Source organism: Callionymus lyra, chromosome 16 (genome assembly GCF_982586985.1).
Source record: "Callionymus lyra chromosome 16, fCalLyr1.hap1.1, whole genome shotgun sequence".
Taxonomy (NCBI): domain Eukaryota; kingdom Metazoa; phylum Chordata; class Actinopteri; order Syngnathiformes; family Callionymidae; genus Callionymus; species Callionymus lyra.
In genome coordinates, this window is record NC_141833.1 from 10,877,117 (window position 1) to 10,897,044 (window position 19,928).

A 19,928-nucleotide genomic window follows, 5' to 3' on the forward strand; every position below is an offset into this window, starting at 1 on the left:
AATTGCATTTTAGATTATTTCCATGATGGGATGTGCTGTAGGTTTACAAGTTTGTGTTCACTATGTGTCAAGTTCTGTGTGTGTTCGGACCACAACTATGGCTAAACTGGAAAACGGCTAGACCACTTGTCGAAGGATGCAAAGGACAACTCGATTCTCTTTCACAATTTGTTAAATAAAATGTTAATATAACTGGCTTTCCAACAAAGCTTTCAAAATTATTTAAGTACATGCTTTAACAATCAGTTTTAAGTGTAAACAAAAAACATAATGCAACCTTAAATTAGCTTAAACAAAAGTATCTTAATCAATTATTCGCACTCAGTAGCAAACATAATCCTCATTAAAAGTAGTTTCTTTCCTACCAGTTGCATCTTCGTGGTGATCAGGAGCTGTGGTCATGTCCTGTTTTGAGGAGCAGGTGAGAGAGACTGACTGGGCTCAGTCCAAACATTTAGGCCATTCTGGTGGGTGCGCAGGTGAATTTTTTCCTACTGGCAACACAGGCCAGGATGTTGGTCCCACCAGAGTCCTTTGCACATGTTCGCCCTCTGCTGGTTTGGAGTGTAATTGAGTTACTACCTGACAATATGCTTACAAATATTACTCACTTACTTCACATTTGAAATCATTTGGCAGGAACCACAGAGAGAAAGGTTTCATGTCAAGCAGGTCTGGAGTTCTGGGCAGTTCTTGCAGGTCACTTCCATGCAAAAAAACAAAAACACATAATAGTGCTCCCTTTTAAATATAATAAATCAATAAATACAAGCAAGTATATTTAATCATGCATTCAGAGATAAGCTCTCCATGTTTCGTTCATCCATTGTTTTATGGTGTTTCCATCAGGTTTACCTCTTTATGCTGGAATTTAAATTACTTATATTCTTTCATTTAAAGAAAACTACAACAGATCAAATCCCTCATCCAAAAGGGTTAAAATAAATGTATACTTATATAATTAAATACAATAAATATGTTATCTGTATTAATATGCGGAAGTGATAAATGAAATCAATATCTTGAATATTAATAAAATAAATCACCTACCATGACCTACCAATATAGCAAACTTTTTATTGGAATATAAATATATTTTCGTCCTTTCAAAATAACAAACAAAATACGTGTGTGAGTTACATTATAATTAAAAAAGCTAAGTTTTAGCGAACTAGCTCTCGTGTTAACGCACCACAGAAAGTTACATTACACGCAATGAAACATTATTTCTGAGTCAACTTAAAGCAATAATTATATCTTACCTCAATAGACGAGTGACGCACACCTGGTACCGTCAAGTTACTGCACAAACGTGAGGACAAAAAGACATGTTCTGGGACGAGTAACAACAAGTCTGACGTCAACATCTGGAGGTTTGGCGGAAGTTGCGTGTGCGGCAGTTTGAAAACTTTTTAGCTGACTCTGAGACTACAGAACTTAACTAGGTCTTTATATAATCACACATCTACAATTGTATTCCATGGCGCTTTTAAACAAAAAAGCACAATATCTCAATTTATTCCTGTTGTGTGACGGCTCTACATTCCCTGCAAGATCAGTGACGTGTGTGACGTCACCTCTGCAGGATCGCGTTTATGTTGACAAACGTCACGTAGACGCTCATAATCGCAGCTACATAAAAAGAAAACATATGTCCATAAACGCAATCTCAAAGAAAGGTTCTATTTTCAAAAATATGTATCAGTCATAGTGTCTGTGTCCGGTGAGGCTGCACCGGTTGTATTAGAAGAATCTAGGAGGTCTTGAATCTTTCCTCTGAAAGTTACAATTTTTTCATTAAAAAAGTTCATGAAGTCACTGCTACTGAGATGAGTAGGGATGGACTGCTCAATGGACTGATGGCTCCGTGTCAGCCTGGCTACAGTGCTGAATAAGAACTTGGGGTTATTCTTATTTGCTTCTATAAGTGATGAGTAATAGCTAGCTCTGGCTTTCCGAAGAGATGCCTTGTATATGTTTAACTTGTCCCGCCACTCCTGGTAGAATTCATTATGTTTTGATGAACGCCATTTCTTCTCTAGTCGTCTAGAATCCTGTTTTAATTTACGCGTTTCCTGAGTATACCAGGGAGCAGGACTACTTCTGTTAACAGTCTTTAGAGTTAGTGGTCCAATTAAGTCAAGGGTGTTATGCAACAAGTCTGTAAAACTGCCCACAAAGTTATCAATGTCAAGGTGACTATGAGTAGAATTTCTTGACACACTGAGGCTAGGCATTTTACTGAGCACTGAGGGAATTGTTTCCATAAACTTGGTAACGGCACTTTCAGACAGACATCTTTTGAGAGTGCTCCTGCTCTGTAGACTTGGGTCTTTTAAAATGAAATCAAAGGTTATTAATTGATGGACAGAAAGAACTGAATTCGGATGAGAGACAATAACATTTTTAATTTCAAGTCTGTATGCTAGGACAAGATCTAATGTGTGCTTAAAACATTGAGTTGGTTCATGTACATACCTGGAGAAACCAAATGACTCCAGGATAGAGTTAAACCTGTTAGCTAAGCTATCATGGACCATATCAACATGGATGTTGAAGTCACCAACCATAATCACTTTATCTGATCTAAGCACCAGGCTGGTCAGGAACTCCGGAACCTCAGACAAGATTTCAGAATAAGGTCCAGGGGGACGATAGACTCCAACAAAGAGAAGTGACTGACCTGATCTCAAGGTTGTATTAGATATGCCAAGTATAATACTTTCAAAAGAGTTGAAATCACATTGTGGTCTAGTAAAGGTTGACAGACATGAGTTGATGATGGCTCCACCTCCTCGACCAGAGCGTCAAGGGGCATTAAAGTTAGTGTGGCTGGGTGGTGTTGATTCATTTAAAGATACGTAATCATCTATAGACAGCCAGGTTTCGGTTAAGCAGAATAAGTCAATGGTTTTATCTGATATAAGTTCATTAATTAGTGCAGCTTTTGAGGACAGGGATCGGATATTGAACAATCCACACTTAATTCTCCTGTCCTCTAGTAGTATAGTAGTGCAAGTATTTATTTGATTTAGATTTATTTGAATTAGAGTTTCTTTAACAACTCTTCTACTGACATTTTTTCCTTGGGTTTATTAAGCGGGTCAGATTGACCCTCTCTATGTGGTTAAAGGCAGGTGGTTGTTGTAGGAGAAGGGCAGAAGAGTGTGGAAGACCGCAGTTCTGCCTTCTGATCTGTGCTCTGAGTTGTCACGTTACACTAAAGCTGTCAACACTGCTAGACAAGAAAGATGCTCCTTCCAACGTGGGATGGATGAAGTCTCTCCTAAGCAGACCAGGTTTTCCCCAGAAGGTTTTCCAGTTGTTAACAAAGCCAACCCCATTTGCGGGGCACCACTCCGACAACCAGCGATTAAATGATGAATAGCGAGTAAACATAACATCATTGGCCATATTGGGAAGGGGTCCAGAGAACACTACGAAGTCCGACATTGTTTGTGTGTATGGACACATCGACTGAACGTTAACCTTGGTGACCTCCGAACAGCGTAATCGGATGTCGTTGCTGCCGACATGAAAAATTATCTTACTGTATTTATGTTTAGCTTTAGCCAGCAGCTTCAAATTTGATTCAATGTCGCCCGCTCTGGCCCCAGGAATACAGACGACTGTCGCTGCCTTCGCTAGTTTAACGTTCCGAAGTATCGAATCGCCTATTAACAGATTCAGGTTCCTCGACCGGTGACTTGTCGAGTGGATAAAATCTGTTCGAAACGTTGAGGGGTTGGTGGTGCTCCGTTGACTTTGGCCGGGAACTATTCCTCCCACGAACAGTCACCCACCGACCCTGGTTTCCCGGCTGCTCTGGAATTGCTGGAGGACTACCTGCTAAGCTATGTGGCTGTGCACTGTCTACCTGACACTGGCTAGGTAGCGGTTTAGCTTCGACAGCACACAACCGGCTCTCTAGTGCAACGAGCTTCACCTCCAATCTAGCTAACAGGCTACACTTCACACAACTACTGCTATCTCTAAAGGAGGCGTAACTAAACATCTGACCCACCGAGCAGGAAAGAACAGAGGAGGGAGAGGGAGAAGGAGGAGACATGGGGAGAGGAAAGTTTAACGAATGCGCTCACCGGGAAGTTTTTCAAACTTGTCCTCGGCCCGATTCGACTCCGGAGGATGTTGATCCAAAAATAAATGTAGATGTTCACGGATGCTCCAGTAAAGGGCGAACAAAAAGAGAAACGATTGTTCTGCTTCGAGCGAGAGAAACGCTGCACGGTGCTCCACTACGATACGACAGGCGATGCGATTTACTCATTCGTAAAACAATGTCAACATTGTGGAGTTGTAACACCTAAAAATATTAAATATAGTCACTTTTACAGGACATTTTAAGCATGTATTACTCCGCGAGAGCCTCTTGACTTCCGCGATGCGTGAACAATCAAAGCTTCAAAAAATACAAATGAAGCATTTTTTACCGATTTATGGTCGTCGTGTACGACCTCAAAGTGGATCGAGGTCGTTAAGCACAATCGGGGTTAGAATCGCACTGTTGACATTAAACATTTCAAGTGCGCATAATTCATAGTTTTAGAATTACGGTAGCCAAATGACAACAGAAACACGTCACGTCACGTTACCATGGCAACGAATAGTTGGGCGAAGCGTCAAATGTTACCCGGGTCGTTTAAATCCGACGTCGGGGATTGCTCTGTACAATACTGGGTGACCCGGGTAGGCTAAAGCCGACGTTTTTGTCCCCCCTCTAACGTCACCCTAGTGACGCCTGGGGGGAATTGCACGGCGTAGGACGGTATGACTGTGAGGCTGCAGCCATTTGTGGCTGCTGTCCAGCTTCCCCATCTTTGTACATGCATGACGTCAGTTCATTCACATCCACCTTTGTAAGGAACACCTTTCTCATGGCCATCCATATTTGTTTTTCATGATGAGAAAAAGGTGCTCGATATGGCTCCCTACCAGTTCCTGCTTCTTCCTCTATCTTTAAACAAATGATCAAAACCCACACATGCTATAACAATTTGTCTCCAATCTCCAATAGCCAACACAAACCCTGCCATTTTCCTGAGGTAGACCCGTTTCCATGCACTTGGTCATTTTTCTAATGGCGGAAGATTTACCTTCCAATCCATCTGATCTCGTCTTTATTTTATTTTCCCTATTTCCCTTACTTTTATCTCCATCTCTAGAGGGTTTTAGTGGTGTGCTTTGGTCAACTTTATAGTTCAAATCTTTGTTTGATGGTTCATTCACTTCATCATCCAGCTGCTGTATAGTCTCTTTATCCTTATCTAGTTTTACCATTTCAATCAGCATAGAAAATCTTTCTTCATCAGTTTTTGTTTTGAGCCAGTCTGCGTTTTTCACTCAACTTTTTTTTCTAAGCTTGTTTTCCTCCTTCTAATGACTTCTAGCTCTGGAGTAATTTTTTTCACAGTTTCCCCAAGTATATCTTCTTCAGGCATCGGCATGCCCCAATCAGGCAGATTTCCAACCTTTCTCTGCTTCTTAGCCCATTCATACCAGTTTTTCACAACATTCTTCCGATCCAACAGACTCATTCTTTCCACATATGAACTTACAGAGCAAAACAATACAGCACCACAGTTCCACAAGGCTGCCATTTTACCCTTAGTTCAGATAAATCTTTCACGCTTGAATACTTATATTATAATACCCAAAATAATTTCTTAAAATATTTGTGGTATGAAAATCACAAGCAAAAACGCCCTTTTAATCCGATAGACGTTTAAAGAAAGTTGTTCATAAAACTACTTTCAGCTATAACTTTATTAAAATAATTAACCAAGAAAGCTGTTTTTACCCTTTTTTAAAAACTTGCAGAACTTACAAGAAAAACTTTTTTAACCCAGTAGAAATTTAAGATCGTTGTCTATACATTTCTTCACATGAAACTTGAAAAACACGCCGCATTAAGCATAAAAATGTTTGTTTTATTTAATCATAATATAGGCACTCACTGTGCAACCAACGTAAACGTGAGACGACGACAAGAGTATATTCCAACTTTGTTTTTCACTTTAAATATATCTTTTTCTAACAATTTTGCGGCACCCAACTCGCAAGAAAAGCTTTTTTAACCAAAATAGAAATTAACACGCTTCAATACTTATATTATAATATCCAAAATTCTTTAATAAAAAACTTGTGACATGAAATTTAAAACGTTTGGAACTGGAGTTAATTTCCGTCGCTCCAACACGATGTCACCTCCGGGTCTTAATACTTTGCTTTATGGAGAAAAGAGGTCAATGCAGAGTGTAACGGGTCGTTTATTCGCCACTTCAAGTCAAACAAAGATACAAATAGCTCAGGGAAAGATGGTCCCGAACGATAGGAGTCAGTAAACTCCATCAAGCGCAGAGAGAGAGGACCCTTGAATAAAAGTTCAATGATCAGTCGATTGTTCACGTCATTGAACATTTTTCAGTCTTTCTGAAATATAAACTGCCATTTTTATTGTGTTAAGTTTTTGTACCTTCACAACACTCAGGATCCCCTGGTTGGTCTCAGCATCTGTTCTTATGCTGAAATACCCGTGAGGATCATCATAGACAGAGTACTTAGCCTCCCAGTTTCCTGTTCCAGGTTCATCTCCTTCGATCACGTTCACTCGGACGATATCACCAAGTGTGTTCTCCAGAGCAGTCATGTGGTACTGAAAGAAGAAAACAGACTTGGACTACAAAGTAAAAGTGTGTCTATGTGATTGTTCGTTCTGAAATACTTACAAATGTTGGGCTGAACCCTGGGACGTGGTTGTTGATGTCAGTTACATTAATGATGACCATAGCTTCCTTTGTGAAGCCTGTCCCACCCTTATCAGTAACTTTGATTCTCAGCTGGAACGCTTTCACCACATGAGACAAGAAATAATAATTTGGGGTAAAATTAGTCTGTTTAGGAATTTCCCCACTGTGGGACAAAAAAGGAATATTTTATCTTATTGCATCTTTAAAATATTTGGCAGTGAAGTTAAGAAGCAGGAGAGATCAATCTTAGGGTCAGTTTTTACCTCTCTGTCCAGGACACTGTCTTTCATAGTGATAATTCCTGACGCCTTGTCCATCTCAAACATGGTCTTATTCAGGTCATTAACAGGGATGCTCTCCTGGCCAATGATGGAGTACACCAAGTCAGTGTTGATGCTGTGGGGTTTGTCTGCATCACAACAGTGCCTGTGAACAAAATGTATCAAGTCCAGTTTCTTCATCTATAAGAGGTCAGACTTTAGATTAATGATGCAATTTTTTAAGTGACCAGAGATTACACCCAGCTTCTTTCTTTGATTCTGAATCAATTTATCGGTCTAATCAATAACTGTGATTTATATAGACTTTATATGTATTTTTCCCAAGTTACCTGGGGGTGAGAATTCCCGGACAGAACCAGTGAACACTTGCTGAGTGAAGACTGGTTTGTTGTCATTCAAGTCTTGCACAAGAATTGTAATGGGCGCTGGCTTCTCAAGGTACTCTCCACTTAATGACACGGCAAAAACTATCAACTGCAAACACAAAGAAGGGATGTATGGCGAAACTGTGTAAAATGCTTTATTGTTCTACTACTATTAATAATAATATTTGTTTATTTTATATATACATCACGTATTATTTCATTTGCACCTTCAGTCAGAGACTTGAAGTACAGCTTACCTCAAAACTCTGGTGTGTCTCTCTATCTAGTGACTCTTTGAGCCAAATTCGTCCAGTACTTTCATCTATTTCAAACATCTCTGGTCCCTGCATCTTGTACAGCCCCTCACCTTTGGAAAACCTTTCTGACTGAACCTGAAATGACAAGAGAAACACATTTATGGTACATGTACATACCAGGTGCACATTTTGACTTTTACACAGAATCACCAGAAAAAGACAGAACTGTTTGAAACAGCTTTGAATCTAACAATAGCATTCAGTTAAACATCAAGTATAAATTACATTTACATCTGCTACCATACATTTATTTGTATTATTATTTATTGATTTGTTTGTGAATGAACATGTGTGTGTATAAACCCAAATATAGCATTTTCCCAAACATTGAATGGAGCTTTGAAAGACTCTCTCCATGGATAAATAGTTCTCGAAACCATTTTTGGATCCTTCCCAACAATTCCCTCCACACCTGAACCAACTAAAACAAAAGCAAAAACATGTATAGGCAATTAAAACAAAGGTAAATATACATATAGACATACAGCATCACCATTAAAACCATACCACAGTTTACATATTCACTACAACCACATGGAAGTTGATTTATTTTAGTGATTTCATATAATGCAGTCTTTGTATAAAAAAAGACAAATGCCACACTAGGGAATGACCAGTCCTTTAAAATGTTTTGAAATCCAAATGAGGACAATGTTTGATTGTAACTTTGAAGAAAATGATGTCACCTTACACATCAAACATCATGGAAAATACAGTAATATTAAAAATAAATGAGTTATAGAATATTGTTTAAAAAAAAAGCCAGAGCAAAATAATATTATTATATTGCAAAGAAATATTCACCGGGTTGACTAGGAAGCACAGTGTCAATGTGGGCGCCGGCTCCGGGTTAGCCGTGGAGGAGGTAGCACTGGCGGTGGGTGAGAAGGTTGGTCACGGCAACATCAGATCGGTAGCTCGGATGAACGGTGCCGTGGTGTTGTTCGTGACCAGACTGGACCTGGCGAATCGTCTGGTGGAGGAGGGGATCGTGATCGGCGGGGTCCTGGAGCAGGTTCAACATCTGGTGCAGCCTGCGACACGGGTCCTGCTGTCAAACGTTCCCCCCTTCATCAGCGACGAGCTGCTGGTCCGAGAGCTTTCCAGACACGGGAAGGTAGTTTCCCCTCTGAAGAAGATCGTGTCTGGATGTAAGTCTCCTCTGTTGAAGCACGTCGTGTCGCACAGACGACAGGAATTCACGATCCTGAACAAGAAGGACAAGGATCTGGACATCAAGTTCGTTGTCAAAGTGGACCACTTTGATTACCTGATGTTCGCCTCGTCCTTGACTATGAGGTGCTTCAGTTGTGGTGGGGAGGGTCACCTTGCCAGAGCGTGTCCGCGCCGACCAGACTCGGACCCGCCTGGTTCCGACGGACAGCGCGCCGCTGCCCCGGATCCCGGTCCATCCGGGTCCAGTGAGCGGTGACCTCCCGCGGGACGATCCGGTCCGGAGGAGTCGGGTGGGGCTGAGCGGGCTGGAGCCGCGGACGCAACTCTGACAGGTGAGAGCGGTGACGTCATCGTCGCGATGACTGAGGAGAGGGAGACAGGTGAGAGTGAGACGGGAGGAGTGGGTGAGAAACAGGTTGAGTGAGACATGTGAAGGGGGAGACAAGCAGGTGAGTGAGACAGGTAAGGTAAGGTAAGGTAAAACTTTATTGATCCCTCAGGAGGTCTCCTTCGGGAATTTTTTTTTTCCAACAGCCAGCAATTTTCCATAAACAATACAAAATAATACATAAAAATAAAATAAGAAGAAGAACATAAAGAGGAAGAACAAGATGACACAATCTAAGTCTAAAGATAAAGACAAAGAACATAGGTCAAAGAAAAACAACAAAGACAAAGGATACAAAGACTAACATAGAACAGAACATCCAGATACTCTCACTCCACTCCTGCCCCCGAACTCAGAATTGTACAATTTAATAGCCCGAGGAATGAATGAGTCCCTGAGTCTATTAGTGTTGCACCTGGGTAGGAGCATTCGTGCACTCATTCTGCTTCTCTGCTCACTGATGACAGTGTTCAGAGGATGACTGTCATCATCCATGATGGACAGTAGTTTGTTCAGTGATCTCCTCTCAGCAACTGTCACCAGTGAGTCCAGCTCCATGCCAACAACAGAGCCAGCCCTCCTGATCAACCTGTCCAACCTGTTGACACTCCTCTTGGATACATTTCCACCCCAACACACCACAGCATAGAACATGACACTGGCCACCACAGACTGGTAGAACATGCAGAGGAGCTTCTTGCAGATGTTAAATGATCGAAGCCTCCTCAGAAAGTACAGTCTACTCCTTCTTAACCTTCTTATATACATGGTCTGTGTTGCAGGACCAGTCCAGTTTACTGTCCATCCACACACCGAGGTACTTGTAGTTGTCAACTATCTCCACCTCGTCGCCTCTGATGGACACTGGACGTGGCTTTGTCCTGGACCTCCCGAAGTCCAAGACCAGCTCCTTGGTCTTTGAGGTGTTCAGCTGCAAGTGGTTCCTCTCACTCCAGTCCACAAAGTCACGTATCAGACTCCTGTACTCGTCTTCGCTGTTGTCCTTGATGCATCCAACAATGGCAGTGTCGTCAGCATACTTCTGGACGAGACTCAGCTCTGAGTTGTAGAAGAAGTCTGAAGTGTAGATGGTGAAGAGGAGAGGGGCCAGTACTGTCCCCTGAGGTGCTCCTGTACTGCACACCACAGTGTCAGACTTGATATCCTTCAGCCTGACATACTGTGGTCGATCAGTAAGATAGTCCGTAATCCAGGAGACCAAACCAGGGTCCACATGCATCTTAATCAGTTTGTCCTGGAGCAGAGTGGGTTGGATAGTGTTGAAGGCACTAGAAAAGTCTAGGAACAGGATTCTCACTGAACCGCTTCCTTTATCCAAGTGGGAGTAGGTCCGATGCAGGAGGTGAAGGATGGCATCTTCCACACCAACTGCTGGCTGGTAGGCAAACTGCAGGGGGTCTTGCGCGTGCTGGACTTGTGGCCTGAGATATTTGAGGACCAGCCGCTCCAGTGTCTTCATCAGCTGCGAAGTCAGTGCCACCGGTCTGTAATCATTCAGCTCCCTCGGTCGGATCTTTTTAGGGACTGGAACGATACAGGAAGTCTTCCACAGAGTTGGTACTTTCCCCAGCCGTAGACTGAGGTTGAAGACATGCTGGAGCGGCTCAGCTAGTTCAGCAGCGCAGGTCTTTAGCAGTCGAGCAGACAACTTATCAGGACCAGCAGCCTTCCCTGGACGAATCCTCCGAAGTACATCCTGTACCTGGAGTGAGCTGAAGCTGGGAAGTGGTTGTGTGGAGCTGGGGGGGGGCACAAGAAGGTGGGGCAGGTCCTGAGGCAGGCAGCAGTGAGGGTGAGGTGACCTGCTCAAACCTGTTGAAAAAGTTGATCAGTCCATTTGCCTCCTCCACCGTGTCAACTGCAGTCAGAGAGGCCTTGGTCTTGTGTCCAGTGATGGTTTTAACACCATCCCAGACCTTTCTTATTTCTTCTCGGCTCAGCTTCTCCTCCAACCTCCTCCTGTAGGTGTCCTTTGCCACCCTCAAGCGTCGCTTCACCTCCTGCTGAGCTGATCTCATGGCGTCCCTGTCCCTGCTCCTGAATGCCACTTTCTTCCTGTTAAGGACATCCTTGACCTCCTTTGTTACCCACGGTTTATTATTAGGGTAACAGCGGACAGTCTTAGTAGGGGCGACAACGTCCAAGAAGAAATTTAAATAATCTGTTAGACAGTGTGTCTGTCCCTCGATGTCCTCACCATGAGACTTCAGCAGCACATCCCAGTCTGTTGTTTCAAAGCAGTCTCTGATGGCGTCCTCCACAGCTGGTGTCCACTTTCTGATTGTCTTGGTAGTCACAGTCTGTCTCTGCACCAGAGGAGTGCACTGTGACTGAAGGTGGACCAGGTTATGATCGGACCTTCCAAGTGGAGGGAGAGGTTTGGCTCTGTAGGCGTCCTTCAAGTTGGAATAAAGAAGGTCAATTGTCCTGTTATTCCTGGTGGGACAATCCACAGCCTGATGGAAAGTAGGCAGAGTAGAGTCCAGGTTGGCATGATTAAAGTCTCCAGAGATGATGATAAACGCTTCAGGATGTTGATCTGTTGAGCTGTCATTGTGTGGATCTTCTCACAGGCAGATGCAGCCGCAGCGCTTGGAGGAATGTAAACGCACAGCGCGATCACGTGACTGAACTCACGCGGTAGATAATATGGACGCATGCTGACAGCCAACAGTTCTAAATCTTGACAACACAAGACTTTCTTTACAGTAACGTGTCCCGGACTACACCAGCGTTTATTCACGTACATGATCAGACCTCCTCCTCTGCGCTTCCCACACGCGCGCGCGTCTCTGTCCGCTCTGACGGTGCTGAAACCAGGCAGCTCCACGTGTGAGTCCGGAGTCAGCTGCGTGAGCCACGTCTCCGTGAAGATCAACAAGCTGCTCTCTCTGTAGATCCGCTGGTTGTTGAGGGCAGACAGCTCGTCGATCTTATTCGTCAGTGAATTGACGTTCCCCATCGTGATCGTTAGGATCGTTGGTCTGTGACGTCTCCGATTTTCCGTTAGCTTAGCCTTTAGCCGCTTCCCTGCGCGACAGCCGCGATACTGGCGCTGAAGTTCTATTGGGATCTCGTGGCGATCTCCAGCCCGTGCCATTGACTTCAGCGATAGTAGATCCTCTCTTGAGTAAACAAGATGATTCTCCCCATGTTCAAAAGTATCCATTTAAAAAGTTATAGTAAATTTTTTTTATAAAAACAGAAAAATTATAGAAATTGCTGCTGAGCTACTGGAGAGGCAGCCGTCCTCGTCGGCGCCTTTATGACGATCATGAGGTGCAGGCGAGTGAGACAGGTGAAGGGGGAGACAAGCAGTTGAGTGAGACAGGTGAAGGGGGAGACAAGCAAGCGAGTGAGACAGGTGAAGGGGGAGACAATCAGGCGAGTGAGACAGGTGAAGGGGGAGACAAGCAGGCAAGTGAGACAGGTGACGGGGGAGACAGGCAGGTGAGTGAGACAGGTGAAGGGGTAGAAATGAGTGAGGTGAATAAAACATTCGAAAAAGTAACGATCAAACAAACAGAGTTTGAAGCAGCAAGGACTCAAACAGCTGATAGTGAGGAAGAGATGGAGCAGGAATCCAAGAAAGTCAGGAAATTAAAAAGGAAAAAAAAACAAACACTGTAGTGAAGGAGAAAATAAACAAACCTTCAGACAGAGTGATGGACAGAATAAATAAAAAAGCAGAACAAAGGTCAGACGTGATTGACAGCAGTGATGAGGGAGACATTGTATCAGACAGTAGTGACGTGTCTGTCCCTCTCACTGTGAGTCAAGAAAAGAGAATATACAACACAACTATGTTCAAAACCTTTTTAATAGAAACGAAGAACATGAAGGGCCTAAAAATTGATAAGTATTTCCCAGACGCTAAACTGTTTTATTTATCAGCGAAAACACATGTTAGTTACAAGTACAAAGGAGCTTTTACAGACCTGGAGATATATCGGATAAAAAAAATAATGCAGAAAGTGAAAATGCAAAATGACTGGTGATTTTATTTGGCTTTTTACAAAATTAGTGTTCTTCAACTTCTTAATTTTTAATATGGGAAGTTTCAAAGTAGTTAGCTTAAACACCAACGGGGCTCGGGATTTTAAAAAGAGGGGTTATATTTTTGACACGATGAGATCCAAACATATCAACGTTTTATTCTTACAAGAGACTCACAGCGACTGTAACAATGAGACTGACTGGACCAGGGAGTGGGAAGGGGAAGTGTTTCTAAGCCACGGCACAAACCTCAGTGCAGGAGTGGGCTTTTTATTCTCCAGAGCGTTCACCCCAAACTCTATTAGAGTCGAGCACATCGTTCCCGGCAGGTGCTTTTTAGCTGAAGCTGTTTTTAATTCCTTTTCTGTTGTTTTTATTAACGTCTATGCTCCGAACCGAGGTGCAGAGAGAAACGGGCTCTTCGAAAAAATTAATGAAAAATTGAATGATTGTGGCTCCACAGATTATTTATTCTTAGGTGGGGATTTTAACTGTACTGTTGATGTTTTAGATAGGAACCACATGGAGCCCCATCCAGCTTCTCAACAAGCTCTGAAACAGCTGCTCACATCCCATAGGTGGACGTTTGGAGGAGGATGCACGCTAGCTGCAGACAATACTCATGGTCCCACCTAACTGAACATTGGGTATCTTTGGCACGGCTTGACCATTTTTATTGATTTAAACACCATTTTAGCGTTTTTAAAACAAGTCATATTGTGCCTATTGCTTTTAGTGATCACTGTTTAGTTTTATGTAATGTTTTTTAAGAAATATTTTACCCAAAAGCGTATTGGCATTTTAACTGTGTTTTAACCAGCGACCAGAGCTTTTATGATGTTCTTAGTTATTTTTGGAATGATTTTAGACAAACAAAAAATGATTTACCTTCGCTTCAACAGTGGTGGGACCATGGTAAATTCCAGATTAAGCTTTTATGTCAGCAGCACACTCTAAATGTCCAACACATCCTCACACCCAATGCGTCATACCGTCCGACGCCGTGCAATTTCCCCCTGGCGTCACTAGGGTGACGTTACAGGGGGGACAAAAACCTCGGTTTTAGCCTACCCGGGTCACCCAGTAAAATACAGAGCACTCCATGATGTCGTATTCAAACGACCTGGGTTACATTTGACGCGTCGCCTAACTCGTCGTTGCCATGGTAACGTGACATGACGTGTTTCTGTTGTCATTTGGCTACCGTAATTCTAAAACTATGAAGCGCACTTGAAATGTTTAGTGTCAACAGTGCGATTCTAACCCCGATTGTGATTACATTGTACAATACAACATTAATAATGCATTCTATACACTTTGTTGATTATAAGTGTTAATATATATTTAAGTTGCCCCAAGAATACAAATATGTCAACATTGCTAACTTTAGTATCATTTCCGCTTCATGAATTCCACTTAGCTTCTAGCTAAGTTAAATTAGCACATATGAACAAAGGCATTTTCACTCTGCTCATAACATAGTTGTTATTGTGAGGCTTTATTTGTCATAATTAAAAGCCTTTAATGCCTTTTATTTCTACACACGTTGGGTTATAACTATAGCTACGTCCAGCATTATCTGGTACACAACCTAAAAGAAACCTGACAATTCTGAGAAGCAAGAATGAATCTACTGCTCTACTTTCTGCCCCTGCTGTCGGCCCTGGCCTCAGTACTGGACCCTGTCCCTCGCAGATTTGTGCCTTATGACAGTAAGTAACACTCAAGACTTTGATCTTGGGACATTAGTCCAGTAGTTTATTCATCATTAATGATACATTAGTCCAGCGCTTCATAATTCTAAAACTATGAAGCGCACTTGAAATGTTTAATGTCAACAATGCGATTCTACCCCCGATTGTGATTACATTGTACAATACAACATTAATAATGCATTCTATACACTTGTTGATTATAAGTGTTAATATATATTTAAGTTGCCCCAAGAATACAAATATATCAACATTGCTAACTTTAGTATCATTTCCGCTTCATGAATTCCACTTAGCTTCTTGCTAAGTTAAATTAGCACATATGAACAAAGGCATTTTCACTCTGCTCATAACATAGTTGTTATTGTGAGGCTTTATTTGTCATACTTAAAAGCCTTTAATGCCTTTTATTTCTACACACGTTGGGTTATAACTATAGCTACGTCCAGCATTATCTGGTACACAACCTAAAAGAAACCTGACAATTCTGAGAAGCAAGAATGAATCTACTGCTCTACTTTCTGCCCCTGCTGTCGGCCCTGGCCTCAGTACTGGACCCTGTCCCTCGCAGATTTGTGCCTTATGACAGTAAGTAACACTCAAGACTTTGATCTTGGGACATTAGTCCAGTAGTTTATTCATCATTAATGATACATTAGTCCAGTGGTTTATTCATCATTAATGATACATTAGTCCAGTGGTTTATTCATCATTCATTTTCTACAAAGGTGACAATAGTCAGACATTTCATGAGGAGGGAGTGATGGACTACTCCACCATGTTGCTGAGGGACGACCTGGGCCTGCTGATGGTGGGTGCCAGTGGGATGGTGTACGCCCTCGACCTCAATGACATCTCCAAGAAAAATGACTCAGTAAGAAAACTTTTAATACTTTCTTCATGAAACATGGTGTGTGAAATATTAAAAAAATATACAATAAATATTACAATTATTTGATCGTTCTGCCTCTGTGCTCATCAACACTCTCACATGTGATTCAAATGTTTCAGGTGAAATGGGACGTGACACCAGAACAGGCCGCAACATGTGAACGTAAATCAACTGATGCAGCTGTAAGTTATAAAACGATTAAAACTGTAGTCCGTTTCTGTCGCTCCAACACGACGTCACGTCCGGGTCTTGATACTTTGCTTTATGGAGAAAAAAAGTCGATGCAGTGTATACGGGTCGTTTATTCGCCGCTTCAAGGCAAACAAAGATACAAACTCTTACAATCCATCGGACTCGCTCTTTTCCGGCAGCTCCGGGAAAGACGGTACTATACCATATCCAGTACTATAGAGCATCGCTATATTTAAGGGAAAGTTTCCTGTCCAGGGGGTCGTCTCTTCCGGGGCAGTGGTTCTTTCAAGATCGGTCATGTCTCGGGTCACCTGGAGAGGTAACTTCCTTGCTTCCCTGTTGCGTGGGTGGATGCCTTTGTCTTCCAGCCCCAGTGAAATGTTGGTTGTGAATGTGTATTCAAACGTTTAAGCTCTTAGATAAAGCTAGTAATTTATATTTTATATTTTGATTATCGTTTAGCATTAATTTAAGTATGGCGTATACGTATAGTGTATTTTGAATCCAACAGTTAAGATGTGTGTTTTCATATGTGTAATCCAGAACTGAATATTTGACTGATTTTATGAATCAACAGACTGAATGCAGGAACCAAATCAAGACACTGTTGAAACGACAGGACGGCCGGATGTTAGTGTGTGGAACCAATGCTTTAAAACCACAGAGTGATTACATGGTGAGAACTGTATAGACATGTTTTTGCAAAACTACAAATTTTCTTTTGTCAAATGGTCACTTAAAGTAGAATCTATGTGAACATTTTGTAGACACTAAGATTACCTTTATTGTTGTTTTGCAGTCATACATGGATGAAAACCTGACTCTAGAGGGAAAGAATGAAGTATCAGTTTGTCCACTTGATCCTTCTGAGAGCTCTGCCTCCCTCATGATTGGTAAGAATTATGTTTTAATAATACATCTGTGTTTTGCACTGAACTATATATATATTTTTTTTATTTGAAGGAGACAATGTGTACTCAGCTGTTGGAAAGTTCTTCTCAAAAGGATCTGCAATCAAAACGTCCCAGAAAAGCTTTGTTGGTAAATGAATGAGATCAAACATCAGTGTTTCAGATTTTCATCACATTCTTCTATCCATGACAGATCCCACATTTGTTTCCATGGAGATGATGCCTGAAAGTGAAAACAGTGACACTGGAGATGATGACAAGATCTACTTGTTCTTCAGTGAGAAAGCTGTGGAGTATGACTATAAAACTACACATGTTAACCGAGTAGCTCGAGTCTGCAAGGTGATAACAAAAATATTTGTTGTCTTTATCAATAGATCTTTGTGTTGTTTCTTCGTCGTCTTTACTATAAAGTAATGCTGGTGACTTTTAGGGAGACCGTGGAGGTCATTTTGATTTTCGGAACAGTTGGACATCATTTGTTAAAGCCAGACTAGAATGTCCAGTTCCAGGTTGCAAAGGAACTTCCATGATCCAGGACACATTCCGCTGGTGTGACCCCCAACAAAACTGGAAGTCATGTTTGTTCTTTGCTGTCTTCACATCACAGACGTGTGTATCTTTCATCCAAGTTTGAATCTGTTTCTTCTCAAAGATAATCCATCGTTTTCAATTCTTTCTACCCAGTTGCTCAGCAGTGTGTGTCTACAGTGTGACAGACATCAGCAGAGTGTTTTCAAAAGGAACATTCATGATAAGGTATTCTCATGGATGGGTGCCCGAAAAAGATCTATTAATAGGTCTTCGACCTGGCTCAGTAGGTTTGCTATGTTGAAGTTTGTTTAAAATGTATTCCACACGTCTTATGAAATCCTGCTTCTGCTCATCTTCTTGCAGTGCATAGATAATGCAGCACGGATGGCTGGAATAAATGATAGTAAAAAACTTCCTGGAATCATAGTTAAAAGAACAATAGAATTTCCAATAATGATGGAGGTCATTGAGCCAATGGGAGGAAAAGCGTTGATGTTGAAAGGAGGAGGAGAATTCACAAACATCATCATTGACCAGGTTCAGACCACAGATGGAGACAAACATCATGTGATGTTCATCGGCACAAGTGTGTATTTGCCATTTTCTCTTTATTAGAAAAAATAATGTGCAAATATAAAACAAATGATGAAAATCTTTTCGAATATGGTAATAAGTATTTATTTAATGTCAAACATAAAAACAACCTTTGGTTTTCTGACATGAAAGAAAAAGGAACCATCGTAAAAGCTGTGAACTACGATGGAGAGATGTTCATCATAGAGGAAGTCCAAGTCTTTAAGACCTCAGAGCCCATCAAGATTCTCAAGTTCTCCAATGTCACGGTAATTTCATGACAGAGTGTTGAGGCTTCATGTTGAATTGAATCGCTGAAATAAGTATTTTTCTCTGATGTGCAGCGTCAGATCTACGCAGGCTCAGACTCTGGAGTAGCACAGATGTCCCTGTCCTCCTGTGGAAGATCTTTGTCTTGCATGGACTGTGTTCTTGCCAGAGACCCTTACTGTGGCTGGGACCATGCTGCTGGCAAATGTTCAGCTCTTTCTGATACACAGAGGTGAGTATTCTAAAATATGAGGTGCAGTGTTGAAGGCACACATCATGGTTATTGTGAGATAAAAACAAACTGAAACAAAATTATTTTTTTCTTTAGAGAACTGCTCCAGAGTGTGAAAGAAGGCAATGCTTCTCTGTGTCCAAAGAATGGTGAGTGAATCACACCCCTGACAAAAGTCGCCTCCAACATAATGAATATAAGAATGGCTTAGTGCTAAAATGTTGACTTGTGTCTTTCATAGAACCTCAAACTGAGAATAAATCTCTTACTGCTCCTGGAAATGTAAAGCTTCTCTGCTCTCTGGAATCAAAGCTGGCAACGATGAGGTGGGAGAAAGATAACTCCCCACTGGTCTCTTCACCTCATCGTCTGGAGCAACAAGATGGACTGCTCATCCTGAATGTCTCAAAGTCTGACACTGGTCACTACCGCTGTCTGTCTGTGATGAGCTCCAAAGAAGCTGAATACAAAGCCACAGTTGCCCAGTACAATGTCGTCATTAAAGAAAAGACAGAAGAGACTCAACCTCAGCAATACGACTTCATTCTCCTGTCTCTGCAGATTGGGTTGGTGCTGAGTGTTTGGTCTTTCTTTGCACTTCTTATTTGGAACATATACAAAGGCCACATTGGTTTTCCATGCAAGAAAAAACAGCCAAGAGCTGTCGCAGACCAAAGTTGTCAAGCATGCACAAACAGCAAGGCACAAGTGGATAACAACCAAGAAACTGGAGATAATGTTTCCACTCATGTGTAAAGATCCTGCGCATACCTCGACCATGCATTATCAGTTTTAGGCACGGGTGAACCTGGTAGTGTGTGGGGTGACATTTAGATTTATAACATTATTCAATGCCTTAGTGTATGTGGTCGAGCTGGTTGAAGGTTGGTTGGTGTTGTGAAAGGGTGTCTTTGCTGGTCAGTAATTTAATGTAGCACCAGCAAGAGAGAGCCAGGCTCAGTGAGAGTTCTTAAACAACTATTTTCAAAAAATAAATAATTACATTAAACTCTACACTTGAATTACATTTAAAAAAGCAAAAATACTATTAACACTGTTGATCTTATGGCTGCAACAAAAAAAACAAAAAACATTCTGATGTTTTATTTCTTTTACTGATATGATTATGCATTTGTAGAAACTTAAGTGACTAAGATTGTTTTAATTACCGTTTCAATACATTCATGGTGTTTGATGTGATCTTATTTTTCTGATGTGAATAAAGATCCAATAAAATGTCAAAAAAAAAAAATTGACTGTTTCATTTATTGTGTATACTTTGGTTGGCTTCCAGAAAACAA

The 19,928-nt window shown here is 41.7% G+C and overlaps 1 protein-coding gene and 1 pseudogene across 1 annotated transcript; one reads left to right on the forward strand and one right to left on the reverse strand.

The window, feature by feature from the left end:
• Window positions 1–3,210: 3,210 nt before the first annotated feature.
• On the reverse strand, window positions 3,211–4,069 carry LOC148063634 (uncharacterized; annotated as a pseudogene).
• A 10,767-nt stretch (window positions 4,070–14,836) lies between these two features.
• LOC148063635 (semaphorin-4E-like) lies at window positions 14,837–19,645 on the forward strand. Its single transcript, XM_087810323.1, has 14 exons — window positions 14,837–15,611; window positions 15,752–15,897; window positions 16,035–16,097; window positions 16,685–16,783; window positions 16,907–17,000; window positions 17,071–17,148; window positions 17,212–17,360; window positions 17,452–17,630; window positions 17,706–17,835; window positions 17,916–18,138; window positions 18,279–18,394; window positions 18,470–18,627; window positions 18,724–18,776; window positions 18,869–19,645. The coding sequence occupies exons 1-14, from the start codon at window positions 15,524–15,526 to the stop codon at window positions 19,381–19,383; spliced, it is 2,091 nt and encodes a 696-aa protein (XP_087666449.1). The 5' UTR covers window positions 14,837–15,523; the 3' UTR covers window positions 19,384–19,645.
• Window positions 19,646–19,928: the final 283 nt, after the last annotated feature.

What these genes read in the sequence shown, in the direction of transcription:
- LOC148063635 (XM_087810323.1), top strand. Translation starts at nt 15,524, where the DNA reads ATGAATCTACTGCTCTACTTTCTGCCCCTGCTGTCGGCCCTGGCCTCA. An exon ending in TCTCCAAGAAAAATGACTCA is followed by an intron (nt 15,898 to 16,034) that starts GTAAGAAAACTT and finishes CAAATGTTTCAG; the next exon opens with GTGAAATGGGACGTGACACC. An exon ending in GCTCTTTCTGATACACAGAG is followed by an intron (nt 18,628 to 18,723) that starts GTGAGTATTCTA and finishes TTTTTTCTTTAG; the next exon opens with AGAACTGCTCCAGAGTGTGA.